We start from the raw sequence: 16,372 nt of genomic DNA on the forward strand, positions 1-16,372 counted from the left end.
TGGCAAAATTGGGCCTTGCCGCCACGGATCCCCCATACCTTCCCGCATTTGCGACAGATCTTCGGTAGTGCCACAATGTCGAACTTTTGCGGTTCTGAATGTCAAAATGAATGAAACATTCTGTCACCATCCACGAAATTTGGTTTTACAGTTCCAGGTAGGAAGCATCCATTCCAAATCCTTGTTTCATCGCCTGTCCATGCTAAATGTTTCGAGTTGAATTTTCTTGATTTTTCGTAATATTTTAGATATAAAAAGCTTGCCTTACTAGGGCTATGCTGCCGTGTGTCATGATGGGGCTGCCATCGTATAGTGCCGAGACAAGACAATGCCTCCTTGCCTGTCGGTATACGACCTTAGTTACCACCAGGGTTGGTAACCACATCTCCGCTAAGGTTGCTTTGGTGCCGATCGGACATTCCCTCGATTGATGGAAGCACCTTCATTTTTAAGGAAAATACCCGTTTTTGTCAAAAACTCTTAATTTCTTTTGCTTATATCTCCGGAAATATTAGGTTTTTTTTTTTTTTTGTATGCCAGAAGGGCATTGGGTTAAAAGGCCACTGCGACAGTCTTAATGATCGTCTTTTGTGGCAGGCCCCGATTGCTGTACACAGTTTACGGATCGCTCATACCCATTGATGGAGTTGAGCGGAATAGTTGTAATCCTGTGCCCCAATTCGGTACTACATGGTTTATAAAGCCAATGACCGTTTTGGGATTTAGGCTCCATACCTGATATGGAGTAAGAAGGAAACTTCCTAAGAAGTTGTGCCTTGATAATGCAAGAGCTCCGCAATAGCAGAGCAGATGCGCTGAACTTTCAGGTTCAGAGTTACAAAAGCGGCAGGTGTCAGATGATACCTTGCCGATATTCTTTAAATGATAAAGAGCGGGGCTGTGTCCTGTTAGGAGTCCCGTGATCGTGCGTAGTTCACTACGAGTTAAATGGAGTAGTTTTTTAGCTACTGCAGGGTTTGGGTAGATAAACTGTTTAGCTTGTCTACAACCCTGTGTTTGATTCCAACGGGATGCTATTTCTAGCTTTTCCCATGTCATCAGTTCGCCTTTCACGGCGGATGTGGAGGTGCCCAGAAACGGTTCAGGACCAATAAATTGCTGAGCTGATCCTTGTCTTGCTAGGTTGTCCGCAAATTCATTGCCCTCGATTCCGCAGTGACCGGGCACCCAAAGTAATAAAACTTTGTTTTGGCGGGAGAGTTCCCTCAATGCTGTGCTGCACTCCCAAACTAATTTGGACACGCATTTGGCGGACTTGAGAGCCAGTAGTGCTGCCTAGTAGGTTTAGAAAGACACTATTTTCATATTTTCAAAGTAAATTACCCAAGGAAATCAAAAAAGATATTATTTTTGAGCACCAGTGCTGCTAAATATTTTTAAATTCAATTTGAAAACTAAATTTACATTTTTCTTTCAATGAAGACAATTTTATCTCAAAAATTCCAATTTCATCGTGTTTCGCAGATTTTTGACGTAGGACCAAGCATGGAAAAAATCATATCAAACAGCCTTCATATTGAAATCATCGACGAACCTGCTCATCGTAAGGTTTCAATCGCACTGACCATCTCTGTACAAAATTGCACACTCCTACGAACGAAGAAGAACGAGCAAAGCAAAGGAAAATATGCGACAGCGTTCGTTGGTGGTTTTGTTCACGCGATGGATCTTTCGTGCGGTGTGTTAACGAACGCTCGGCAAAAGATTCATTTTTGAATGCATTCACTAAGTCGCAAAGAATGTTCACAAAACAATCGTATGAATCTTTCTTGCGCGATCGTTCGAATGTTTCTTGAGCGTTCGTTATTAACCCCTCTATGCGGTCGGCGCGGTGCGGTCAATGAAATAAACGTAATTTTTCCTGTTTTCCAATATTGTTTCACCAAATTTAGAAATTTTCTCTTCATAATCCCTACAGATTGTGACCATATGTCATTCGGTTCTGGATAGGGTTGGGATAGCGGGCGTACCGGAACCGGGAAAACCACTAATAGTGGCTGATTTTCCAATACCGAAATACCGGTACCGGCACGGGAGCATACAGGTTGTTTCGGCACCGACCAATAATACAATTTTTCTAACATTCGCTCACAAAACCGAAGTGGTCGAACATGAGGAACGAGATTGGCGAAATTGTTGGTAAGGCACCACCGAGCGTTGGTTATGCGAGTAGAACTGAAGGAAAAAATTGAAAGGACTGCAGAAGTACAAGGCAGTGGCAACTTGAAGGGGCTCGATTAGTCCCGTATTCCAAAAAAATTTGGCTATATGAATTGACTTACTTCGAAACTAGACGTTTGAAGGGAAGTATTTGACTATGCTTATGATACCCTGTGTACAGTCTGTCCTACGATGATAGATTTCGAGAGGAGATTTTGGGTATCGAGCAATTTTGTTACAAAGGCTTATTGTCACATGGAGGATTTGAAGTGCATTAAATATTCTGTGCAGCTTATAGTCGAATTTTGAAACCGCTAATTTGATTACGAGTCTGTTATCTTATCTACACCGGTACCTAGTATTATTTCCGGACACTGTGCTGTTAACTTTACCTAGAGTTAGTAGAACATTTTCTTTTTCTTCAATTTTTCCATGAAATAAGTTCATATAGGCTATCGAAACTATGTATTCTGAAGAGCATTAAATTGTTTTTATAACCAGGTGGTTCCATCTGTACCGGAGGTACAGTGGAGTTTCGAATTTGTCATGGTTCGATTTTAGCATGCCTTGATTTTGGCAACACAAAATATTTCCCTTACAAAAATATGCTTATATATCAATCAGCTTCCGCACACATGCTTCAAATGATGCAAAAATGATGTCCTCAGAGTGTTCATGAAAAAACTACAAGGTATACAGCCCTAAGGGTTGTACGAAAGGGTGACGTAGGGCTATATCAGAACATTAGACCAAAGACTAATGTAAACTGCATTTCTGGCATATGTATGTTTATAAGAATCGGTGAGTGCCATTGTTTAAGTGAAATATTCGAAATATTCACATTCAATTCTTCATTGAATACAATGGTGGCTTTCAATTGAGGCATACAGATTTCTTTTAAAAATCACTTGTGTGCATCCTAAAGGTTGAAATAGTAATGAATGGCCAGCCCACAGATTATTGGATTAAATGTGATTATGCGTAGCTTGGCATGTTTCAATAATCTTACTTTAACTCGCTTGTGGCCTTCAAAAGGGCCATTGGTTACAAATAACATTAAAGCCAAAGCACGTTCATCGCAAATATGACGTGCCTTTTCTTTTGACATGAATGGCAACAGGCACGTAAGTTAGCGGCATCGATTCACTGTCTCTTGCTCCTGGAGGTTTTACTAGTTTATTTTCACAGCTTTCCGCTTGTTACATAGCAGAAAATATGGCACATACGCAAAAATTTCTCTTTTATTTTTCATCTCATATATGCAAGTCCTTATCCTACCACAGGGGTGAGGGGTCACAAACCATCATAAAATAAATTCATGCCTCCAATAACCTCCACATGCCAAATTTGGTTCCATTTACTCGATTAGTTCCCGAGTTATTAGGAAATTTGTGTTTCATTTTTATGGGAGTCCCCCCCCCCTCCCACCTAAAGAGGGAAGGGATCTTAATTCACCATAGAAAAAATTCTCGCCTTCTGAAACTCCACATGCCAAGTTTAGTTCTATTTGCTTGATTAGTTCTAGAGTTTCTAGAAGTAATAATTAGAGGAAATTTGTGTTTCATTTGTATAGGAGCCCCCCTCTTATGCCCTCCATAAAATTGCTTCTTACTCCTTCCATAAAATTGCTGGTCATTTTATCTATCCAACGACATATAAATTGTTCATTTTCGTTCAGTAGTTTAGTAGTTATTACCATTTGAAATCTTTCATTCAAACGTTACACTTCTATTTTCGTTTTCACAAAGTGCTACCCAGTCCCAGTATAGTAAACAAAGACGTAGTCCTACGTCAAAAAGTTTGCTGTTATAGAATGTTTCGAATAGTATTTTTATTGCCGTAGGATTACGTCTTACCGCAGGTTACCAAAAACTTAGTTGCACCGGACAGATAACTTTTGGCGGACTTTTCAAACATAAAACTGTTGCAATCGTTGATTGATAATATTTACTCAATTTCTAACGCATTTACATTCAATTTTTTCATATCAAAAAAGGGTCCCGATTTTGGCACCGTTTCGATTTTGGTTTCGATTGCCCAACATAGGCGACACGCATTTGTTGCCAAATTCGAAATCCCACTTAACGCATGAAGAACGCTAACTTTATCTCGGTAAATGTTGGAATTCAGGAAATAGAAAACGTTACTGTTTTCAGCAAAATTAATCAGTAGAGCAAGATCTTAAGATCGGTGGACAAAGTTTTATAACTTTGTCACCAGGCAACATTATTATTTGCGTGGATTATGCGAGCATATCCGTTAATCGAAGTTGGTATGTGTATCGGAAGGTTGAAAACTCTTGGGTACCGATATTACTGGTATTATTGATGTTTCCAGTACCGAAATACCGGTTTTAGAAAAATACTGTCGGCACTCCCGACCCTAATCAGCACTCAGTCCAGGTTTGAACCGCATTGAAAATCTCTTGAAATATGATTTAAAGGCAAAGTTTTCTGTTTTGTTTTGCTACATAACTAAAAACCTAGATAATTTCATATTTATAATGAGAAATTAGTCGGTTTGTAATCAAAATGACTTAACGGGAAATGAGCAGTCATTAACTTTTCGTCAAAAAGCCCAATTTCGGAAGCAGTTTTTGGGCCAAAAACAGGAGTTCCATTTTTAAAAATATATTCACTGTCTTCTTCTTGCCAATCGGAACATAGAGATATATTTTCATGAACAAAATTGTTGTTTCAAACAAAAAACTGCTTTTGAAATTTACAGAATCAACGACGACTCATTTCACCTTAAACCAAGCTCTTGTATAAAAAGGGTCAGCAATTCATACAGGAATATTTCAGAAATTGGTTAAACGAACCGATATGATTACAGTCAATGATTTGTTAAAAAAAACTGTTTCAAGCAAATTTTAGAAATTCGACAAAAATCGTTAAAAGCTACATGTTAACGACCATCGGAATAATTCTGGGCCGAATAACATGTGGCTTAGGTCTGCAGGAAAAATGCAATTAGGAAAAGCATTTCAAAAAAAATTCCCAAAATGAGTAAAAAGTTTTGAAAAATTAAACTCTTGTACCGGAAAGTTGTCTCTATGGTTTGATACAGGCATGCTTAATAATTTTTGTAAACATGCTAAAAAAGCGCAAAATCAGGTTGAATTTAAGGAGAAATGACTCGTCATTGATCCTGTAAATTTCAAAAGCTTTTTATTTGAAACAAAAATTCGCTGTGTTCAGATTGGCAAGAAGAATACAGTGAATACGTTTCTATAAATAGAACCCCGCTTTTGGGCCCAAAAACTGCTTCCAAAATTGGGCTCTCCGATTATTTTTAACGACTTTTAGGATTACTTAGAGAAGTTAATATTTCGAAAAAGTTAATCGATCCGATCCACAATCAATTAACCGTTCCGAGAGTCTACTGTACATCTAACCATCACTGTTGTTCCGCAAAAATCACTTTGAAAATTGTTTTGCCTGATACCATGCGTGACCAACATCGTTAACATGATAAAACATGAAATAAAATAATTTAATGTTCAGATTGGTCACACAAATCCCGCACGACTAATTTACATCATTTCATTTTTATTGAGCCTGTTAATGATGAGCGATACCTAAATACATAAAACAAAAATGGCAGCATTATTCCGTCCATTACACCATTACAAAATCTGCTAAAATATAAGTTTCAGTCAGTGCCTTAGTTTAAAAATTACATTGAATATTCCTTGCATAGCTACGCATTGCGCGGTTTGCGCTTTACCAACCCAACAGCAAACATTCTTTTATTTCGTTCAGTAAGAAGATCGTTCATCGTTGAACGCAATCATTTGGATTCGCAATCATGGTTCGCAGATGATTCTTTCCAACACAATCTTTTGATTCAAACGATTCTAAATGAACCTCGATACAACATTTCCGATCTTGTTTGAATCATTTGCATTCTTTCTGCTGTTGGTCGGCGATTCATCGGTGAATTCACTTTGTAGGGTTCTGTTCGAGAGCTATGCATGCGAGCGAGAATGATCGAAAGCAATACCTCGAAGTAAGCAATATTGTGCATTTACTTGACCGATGGATTCCGAGGGGAGTTCAGGTACTGTTTCAAACGTTCCAAAGGCAAAAAAATTACTAAATTGGCAACACAGTTCGTAATGTTTTATCGCCATAACTGGCAACACAGGCTCATTGCGTTTCTGTCGCAACCTTAATCGTGACTTCGTGTTAATCATACAAAAGCATTAAACAAATTGTTTTCGAATACGAACGTTATTGCTTTGTTATTGCTTGTTTGGATAATGAAGGATAAACTACGCTTTATTCACTATGAAATTTCGGCAAACCGACGTTGAAAATACAAATTCATTTCATGCTGAATTTCATTCCGTTTCTTCTGATAGAACGGTAATTCCTATGTTTATTTACTTTGCTCGATTGGTTCCAATAATGAAACAGCGATGATGACACAATTTGACATTTTATCTGTCAAAAGCTAAAAACGACCCTTTTTACGACCGTTCAGAAACACGACTGTTTCAACCGTCGTGTCCAGTAAGGGAATGCGCGCACAATATATTCACCAAAAATAATGTGAGTGAATGAATTTTTCCATGCTTGCGTAGGACTACATCTTTGTTTATTGTACTGGGACTGGGTAGCACGGATTACCCACGAATGGTTCTAACACAAATGGCCGAATCACGAATGGCCGAAATACAAATGGCCAAAATTACAAATGACCGGAATTACAAATGGCATAATATATCTAATGGCCGAATCACGAATGGCCGAAACACAATTGGCCGAATGTCATATTCAGTCAAAAAGTTCACGACCTTCAACCGGCAAAAACATTGGGTACATGCGGTCCTTACTCGCTGTCGCTCGTTCGGACTTTACTAAGGGATAATCCCTACTAGTCAGTAAATCTAGGAAAATACATGCACCTAAATAGAGGTGGTTTCTACGGGGGGGCTGCCCCTCCGCAGTGGCCGGCGCTTCCGACGGCGAGTACCGGCGTACCAGGAATTGGCAGGAGTGGGGAACGTGGCCAGGAATTTTATGGGGGCTTTAGCGACCAATTTGAAGGAGGGCGTAAGAGGGGGGATCCCATACAAATGAAAGAAAAATTCTTTAAAACTCGAGAACTAATCAAGCAAATGGAACCAAATTTAGCATGTGGAGGTTTCAGAAGGTAGGATTTTTTTCCATGGTGTACTGAGACCCCTCTCTCTTTAAGAGGGGGGCTTCCATACAAATAATATACAAATTTCCTCATAACTCGAGAACTAATCAAGCAAAAAGAACCAAATTTGGCATGTGGGGGTTTTTGGAGGTAAGATTTTTTTCTATGGTGTACTAAGACCCCTTTTTCTTCTAAGAGGGGGGGCTCCCATACAAATCAAACACAAATTTCCTCATAACTCGAGAACTAATCAGGCAAATGGAACCAAATTTGGCATGTGGGGGTTATTGGAGACAGGAATTTATTTTATGATGGTTTGAGGATGAGGACTCTCGTACAAATAAAACAGAAATTTTTGCGTATGAGCCATATTTTCTGCTATGTAACAAGTGCTAAGCTGTGAAAGGAAACTACCGTCATCCGGGGCGAGATTGTGCCAAAAAGCATATATTTTTGTTCTTTAGCTCAGTATACACACAATTTAGGAACTAAGTTGATTTCAAACCTGTCAATATATACTAAATTGTCCAATTAACAACTACCGTAGAGATGGTTTAGTTACAATGAAACCTAATTTTACTGGAAGTGCATGAACTTTGGCACAATCTCACCCCTTCTAGGGGGTGACATTGTGCCAAAAACATAAAGTTAGGCTAAAAACCTAAACAGTGAACATTAGCATGTTTATAAACAATACACATAAATATCAGTATAAAGTAGTTCACATGGGGCCGTCCATGAACTAAGTGGACTATTAGAGGCAGCGGTCGGCCAAAAACAACGCATCATACAAAAAGTATGAACGAAAATAACCCGGCGAGGTCTGAAATAACTAAAAATGAGTTCGTAGTCAATGGATAGCCTTTATATAGCCAGTAGCGTTTCTAGGGTTAACAAGGGGGAGATATATGAAGGAGTGTATCCTATTACTTCGTTCGAGAACCCGCGGCCGCAGAACATGTGGCCTATCCTACCCCCCTCCCCTCTACTTAAAACTGGCAGTTTATACACGGTGTAATATATTCGTCTTATATTAGAGTGTTTTTGAAAGTATCGGAAATTTCCAGAGAAAAAGTAAAAATTAGTTTAAATTATTTAGCAAACCTATGATGCTGTTTGCTCCAAAATTGATGACGCAATCTAATCTGTCAAAATATTGTGCTCAAGAGTAAAGAATATGACTGTACTGGTGTATACTGGCGTATTTTTGTTGTGTATGTGAAATCCACAAATTGGATCGACCATTATGGCTTGGCACAATCTCACCCCCGTGAAGCTCGAAAAGTACAAAGTATCGAAAAATATTATTTTCGTAATCAAAACTTATCCAACGCATAATAGCCTTTCAATACATTGTAAATGATTAGTTTATATACCTTCAAAATAGCAAGTTGATGCGATTTCTTGTTTGGGTTGGTTTATGGGGGACATTTTTTACAAGCGTTATTTCCGAGTATTTTTGATCGCGAACTTTGAAACCCTGTTTAGGCTAAATAGTTTGCTAATATTATCTGTGTTCCATTCTAAGTTATGAATAAATATGTTATGTTCATCATCATTTTGAATTTAGGTCACCAGTTTCTATAGATATAACAAATTTTCACAAATAAATATTTTTGGTTTATGGCACAATCTCATCCCCCGGGCACAATCTCACCCCGGATGGCGGTAGTAAACTAGTAAAACCTTCTCGTAGCAAAAGACGGTGAATCGACCCCGCTAACTTTTTTTCCATTTTTGCGATGAATGTGCTTTGGCATTAACCCATTTCCTCCCAGCGTTGCGAAAACGCAACGCACTTTCATTCGTTTCTAGAGAAGGCCCGGTTGAAGATATCAACTTGGACCCTGAGAAACAAAGAAAGATTGGAAAAAAATCTAATCGACCTGTTTTTGCTCAAAGGTCAGATGTTACTTGTAACATAATTACAGCTGTGACAAAACAACAGGTTTTGCTATTTTTCAGACAGTTAAGGAAAAATGTTCATAAAACTCGATTTTACCTCTATTAACGCCTGACCTATCAATCAGTGTTAGTAAGAATCGGTTGCTTGCCAAAAAAAAGCTTTGTTTCATAATTTTAATTATTTTTGTAATTTTCAGACAGGTTTGAAGCTTTGCGTTGCGAAAACGCAACGCTAGGTAACGATATTCAAAATTTGCAACGGGAATGTTTGTTTTCGTTCGTTCGCTGCGGTGTTTCATTTGATGTCGTTACTTTTTAGTAAACAAATGAATGTAAATCTTATCTTTCACTTATTTAAAATATCCCGAAAACATTATAAAAGTTTACAAAACATAGAATTCGCTGCTTCGAACACTGATGGCAGATGGAGAAGCCGTTGTGATAAGAGCGTAATAAAATTGTTAAAGTACCTTTGCCTCCGGAATATCGGGAGGAATTGAGTGATGGCAACGACAGTTTCATGGACCCAAATTTAATGTTACAACCTTTCCGGAACGTGTTAGTAGGCATTTAATCATCTGCGATGACATGCATTTAGCATTCAAACTGCATACTATGCGTCTAGTGCAAAGCTGGTCTCCAACCCAAATGTTTCGATATCTATCATAAAACATAACATGTTATACTCTAAGTCGTTCATTTAATCTTTATTAATACTCAAAATCACAAAAAAAATCCCAAATTTGATTTAACTTTAAAAAAGTATGAAGCATTTATTTGCATAATAATGTAGGTATGCAAAAACGGTATACCCTTAATGCCCAGCGTTGCGTTTTCGCAACGTAGCGTTGCGGGACACTGGGTCAAAATTAAAAATACACGTCAGCGGTTTTTTCTTAGTTGACCTAAAAGAGAATTTTCCTGAAAGTTTCAACTTTCTATCCCTGCTGGGAAAAGTGTGGGGCTTAATGGGTTAATGTTATTTGTAACCAACGGCCCTTTTAAAGTCCACAAGTAAGTTAAAGTAAGATTATTGAAACATGTCAAACTACGCATAATCATATTCAATACAATAATCTGTGGGCTGGTCATTCATTAGCATTTCCACCTTTATGTTGCACACAAGTGATTTTTAAAAGAAATCTCTATGTCTCATTGGTTGCAGGCCTTGTACTTATGAAGCCACGTCCACGTATTTTCAAAGCGACCATAGCATTAAATGAAGAATTGAATCTGAATATTACGATCTTTTCTCTTTTAAAAATTTAAATGAACAATGGCACTAACAGATTCTCATAAACATACATATTCCAGAAATGTAGCTTACATTTGTCCTTGATCTAATGATCTGATATAGTCCTACGTCACCCTTTCGTACAACCCTTAGGGCTGTATATCTTGTAGTTTTTTACATAAGAATCACTCATCGTCCCGAGATATTCTTTGCCGATCCCGAGATACAGCGTTTCAAAGCAAGCAATCCCCCATTTTTAATGTAAAATTAACAGCAAAATAACTTTTTCTTGAATCAGTGATCCTCTACGCAATGTAAAAATACCTTGGCATATCGGAAAAGCATTGATACAGTATATTACAAAGTTTTTCTTAACTGTGTTGCCAACTTTTCAGACCCCGCCAAGTCACTATTCATTTAGATTATTTTATCATTTAGATTAACTTTCTGAAACACCTCAAAATTCGGAAACCCGTCAAGATTTCATTGAAAGATAGCAGTTTAAATGTACAGACAACGTAAGTTTTTCAATAGAATTGTTGCAAAACGTAAGTTTTCGAAATTTTTTGATCAAATAACTTCTGTAATAAAAGATTTTCGGTAGACGCACCTAGTCGCGAAAGAAGTATATTAATTCATTAAAAAAACAAAAAAGTTCTAGCTTCTTAAAATGGCCTGCGGTCAAATTGACCCCACGGTACAGACAAAGGGTTAATATAATATAATGTGCCAAGTCTATAATATTGCTTACTCTTTGGTTTTGGGTCACCAATTAGCTTGAAAGCCATAGAAATCTCCTGCCCTTGTCGAATCTTGATTTCCGGTTGGGGTCTAGCCATGAATATAGGCGGCTTTGCACCTTTGATAGCGTTCGGATTGATAACATCGACATTCGATGATGACTCCGCTTTCCCGAATGCATTGCTCGCTCTACATGTATATCGTCCAGAAGCGTCCATTGTAGCGGCAGAAATGCATAGTACAAAAATACCGGTTCCATCGCTATAAAATCGTATTTTCGGAGGCCGTCCTTTAACTTCTTGTTTGTCCTTAAACCATTGTACTTCACAATTTCCCTGAACTTCAACTATTAAACAAATATTTCCACCAGATGGAATAGAATAATCCGCAAGCGATTGATAAAAATGTGGCAAATTTGGATTGCGATGATAGAAATTATGCGTTCGTTCTAGCATTATCTTTTCTTTTCCAACGTATTGAACATTATGACTTATTGCATCACTACATCCTCCGCTTTCTGCTTCACACGTATATGTGCCTGAATCAGCTTCGTTTGGTTTGGTAATAATTAGCTTGCAAGTACCGTCAGCATGATCGTATTGCTCATATTTATCTCCAGGTATGATATATTCACCATCTTTGATCCATGCTATATTTGGTCGAGGGGAACCTCTTACACGACATTCTAAAATTATTTCATCCGAATGCAAAGAATATGTTTCTGTGTGAAATTGAAAGAACAGTTAATTAGTTTTTATAATTATTGAATAGATAATAGATAAACGTTCGATATGTAATCTGTTTAATTTTAGGTATATAACCAGCTCTTGTAGTCATAATACACACACAGTCAGAAAATAAATAAACGATCATATGTATCAAGCGACATCGTATATTCATTCACATAACGTACAGTAAAGATTTGTATAACGCGGTGGGTGGTGCTGTGTGCCCATCGCGAGATCTCAGCTGTCCATTAACCAATAAGGTTGATTTTTGGTACATTGTTAGCATGTGGTATAACCTAGTCAACTACCAAAAATCAGCTTAATTGGTTAATGTACAGCTGAGATATCGCGATGGGCGTACAGCACCACCCACCGCGTTATACAAGTCTTACTGTATTATAATTTTCTTGAATATTATACAAAGCAAAGCAAAGCCTTGGGTATAATCAGCTTAAGGCATTAGCCCTCTTTATCCACAGACTTCGCAACCGTTTCTTAGAGTCCAGGACCATTACGGAGCAAATGTGACGGCTACTGAATCCTGCAGCACCCACATAACCTAGATTCGAACATACTTATATGACTGCATATGTCGCCTGTTTGGTGCGTTATGTAGCAAGCAAAAAGCCTGATCCTCTTAGTTGACCTCGAACGACGACGCCAAGCGTCACATGTTCGAATTTCGACTGGGAGAGGCTCATCTATGATTCTAATCAATACAATTGTACTGCACTCTTAGCTGGTTGCGAAGTCTGTCGTATAAAAACAGAAGATAATGTTGCGCCTAGGATTTCTTTTTTTTTTTGTAGCAAGCAAAATACACGATCGAAAGTGAAGCTTGTACAATAAATTTTCAAACGACGCACAGTGGGGCAGATTGACCCGGCGTTCGGACAAAACCTTGTAACTTCTTTGATATGCTTCGTAGACCTTTGTTGTCTTTAGCAATATTATTTGCTATAAAATTTTGCATCTTTTTGTCAATTTTAGGTACAGTGACTGCTGGTAATTCCACGCACTACTTTAGGCACAGACAGTGTTATAATCTGTGTAAAAAATTAGTTAGAATAACCATATCTTCACCATCAGATAGGATTTTTAGTCCTTTTTATGAGAAAAATATGAAAGTTGGTGTAGTTCCAATAAACAAGACAAAAATGTTTCAGCCGGTAACGTGTCAGTGCACATAATTCCGCGCACCAATTTATGACTTGACTTGATTTTGCTGAAGGTTTTTTATCGGAATAATCACATACACAAGTCTACAATCCATACAAGTCTAAAAAAGCCCAAAGACCAAATTAGTCTACAATTAAAACGATTAAACGTCCATAGACAAACAGACTTAGCAACACAGACAAGCGTACATAACATCTTGAAGCATAATAAGAAAGAGTGCCAATAATAACACATGACACAACTAAATAATAAATGTACTGCACTCATCAACGTTAACAGATTAAAACTGCTTAAAAGCCGGAAATTGGCTGAAGCTAAAATGTTGGATAAATTTACTTGGATAGCCTCTAAGCAGTAGATACATTACACGATTGCTACATTTTGAAATTAGCTTAGTACCTAATAAGGCCATTACAAATATTTTAAAAAGTTTTTGTCTCTCCGGTGTTGGGGCACTGAAGGGGGGGGGGGGGGGGGTTGAAAAAAAACTAAGTGAATTTTTTAATCAAGCAAAAAAAAATTGGATTTTTGACGTAGGAGTACGTCTTACGGCAAGTTTTGAGATAGGGTGTCATTCCAAAAAATCGAAAAATGCGAGCGTCACGAAAAATGAAAGGTTTTGAGCGCTAATAGCCTAGCGGTTTTCCGATCGATTTTCAATATTTTTACACCAATCGATCGGAAAATCTTCTAAAAATTGACCCAAATGAAGAAAAGTATGGATTCTTGATGTTGAACTATTGAAAAATTGAAAATAATGAGCCTATGTTTTACCAGAATTCTCGCTTCGTGATTGGTTGGAAGATTCTTTGCGATGATCTAAACCTATACCAATTTGATATCTGTGCTTGGGAAGTAAGCCAAAACAAGTGACAAAGTCTCCTTATTCCAACAAGATTTCTTAACACCGCGATTAAACCTAGACCATTTTGATGTCCTTGCTTGGGAAGTACGCCAGAAAGAGTGGCAAAGCCTCCACGTGCCAACAGATTTCTTACGAACGCGATTAAACCTAGTCCAATTTGATGTCTGTGTTAGGGAAGTGTGCCAGAAAAAATGACAGAAGTTCGTTGTCCCAACAGATCGCAAATTCTTTACTGCGAGACGATTAAACCTCGGCGAATTTGATATCTGTGTTGGAAAAATGTACTACAGCTGTAGTGTTCGGCTATAATACGACTCTGTATGAAAAGATGTGCTGTTAATAAAATAGGATTGAATTGGTAAAATCCCTTCAACGTGGGGAACCATGGGTAATAAAAACAATCTTTAATTTCAGTAAGGTAGCAGGAAAGCAATAGTTTGTGTTCTTGATTTTGTTAAATTGTTTTCAAATGCACAATCTTTTGAGAATTGAACGTATGCAATGTTACTACTTTGATAAATGTTACATACAACGCATGCAGCATGTATATATGTTGCATATAGCACGTGTTTATGAAGAATCGAATGATTACAAGCATGAATACATGCTACTATCACTACAAAGAGACTTACGTAGTCCTGCGTCACCTATATATGCGGTCGTGTCTTGTACACAACCCCTCTGATTTTTTTGGACCAAATCTATTCTTGCTTTTAATCTTAACACATTGAAGTGTTCAGCAAAGTTTTAGTGCATATTATTATAAGAAATTTTGCATGTTATACTATAACAAAGGTTTAAAAATTGGTCGAAAAACACGAAGTTGATCCGAGGCCCGGAGGGGCGAGTCACATATACCAATCGATAAGGTTCGACGAATTCAGCAATGTCTGTGTGTGTGTTTGTGTGTGTGTGTGTGTGTGTGTGAGAGAGAGAGAGAGAGAGAGAGAGAGAGAGAGAGAGAGAGAGAGAGAGTGAGAGTGTGTGTGTATGTGTGTGTGTGTAAGTGTGTATGTGACGCTTGACTTTAGTCGTCTGTTTCTCGGAGATGGGTGATCCGATTCGTTTGCTATTACGCTTATTTGAAAGGTGTTATAACCTTGTAGATCACTATTGAATTGTTTTGCGGTCCGACATTTTGTTTAAAAGTTATAAGCAAAAATGTAAAAATTACGTGACATGATTTTCTCGGGGACCGCTCAACCGATTTCAACAATTTTAGTATCAAATGAAAGCTTTTGTAACTGGAAATTATTTAGGAGGGTTTTATCGAAAACAATCAAGCGGTTCAAATGCTTAAAAATGTGCTTTTTCAAGATGTCAATTAGTCGAACGTTTCTGAGAGATGGCCAAACCGATTTATGCGCTATTAGTCTCATTTGGTAAGCAATATTGCCTCATAGATCACTATTGATTTGTTTTTTGATTGGATGTTTATTTGAAAGTTATAAGCAGTCGTGTACAGCATAATAAAATTACCATATATTTATAACGATTTTAACCAGATAATAAGCAGATTTCAATTATTTTAGTATCAAACGAGAGGCCTTAACGCTGTGAACATATCTGCTAAATTTTATTAGAATCGGCCTTACCAGTCAAAAGTTATTTGATAAAACATTGATGAAATTATTTAAGCAAACTTCACTGAAATGAACCAAATAAAAAAAAATGCGATCATGTGCTCTAGCGTAAAAATGCTTAATTTTCCAGATGGTGTGTCTTTGGAAAAGTTTATTAAAAAATATGGCGCAACTTTTTACACTATTAGGGTGACCGTAAATCTACCTATTAGGGTGATCCAAATTTTTGTTTTTTGAAATGCGTCCAAAAAAGTACAGTGTCTCCACAAAAGTTGTAGAACATAGTAAAATAAGCAACTTTGCTGTACATAGTAACTATCTATCTCTTACTGGTTGCGAAATATAACGATTTTTTTTAAATGCAGCGAAAATTGAAAAATTGAGATATGGCTACGTCACAATTTAGATAATTCATTTTTGCATGTCATAAAAAATGCAGCCAAATCGATCCTCTAGATACTGAGATACACGCACCGTCGTTGAAAACATATTTCGAGGAGAGCGCGTTTAAACTATTGTACAGCACTGCACTTTCCTTCAAATGATCCCACAGTTTTACTGTAAATTCTCAACGAGACCACGTACCGAACAATACTTTGGGCTCAACATTTCGGAAGATAAAAGGCTTCTAAAAATGCAAAACAAACAAGTTTTTCGACTTTCCAGTGAGGGTCCACCTTTAATATCAATCCTGCCCAAGAACTTTGCACACGATTTTTTGTGTTGTGTTATGTGTTGATGATAACAACCATTACTGCCCATAAACGCATAACAGTCCCATGTGATTTTTCACCACTTTTAGTTT

At 37.5% G+C, this 16,372-nt stretch overlaps 1 protein-coding gene across 1 annotated transcript in view; it reads right to left on the minus strand.

The window, feature by feature from the left end:
• LOC128740149 (muscle M-line assembly protein unc-89-like) overlaps positions 1-16,372 on the minus strand; it is a 181,418-nt gene that overhangs the window by 81,440 nt on the left and 83,606 nt on the right. Inside the window, exon 5 of the mRNA XM_053835670.1 lies at positions 11,223-11,933. Within this exon, the coding sequence (XP_053691645.1) occupies positions 11,223-11,933 (711 nt within the window). The remainder of the gene's footprint in view (positions 1-11,222; positions 11,934-16,372) is intronic.

Source organism: Sabethes cyaneus, chromosome 3 (assembly GCF_943734655.1).
Source record: "Sabethes cyaneus chromosome 3, idSabCyanKW18_F2, whole genome shotgun sequence".
In the NCBI taxonomy this organism is placed as follows: domain Eukaryota; kingdom Metazoa; phylum Arthropoda; class Insecta; order Diptera; family Culicidae; genus Sabethes; species Sabethes cyaneus.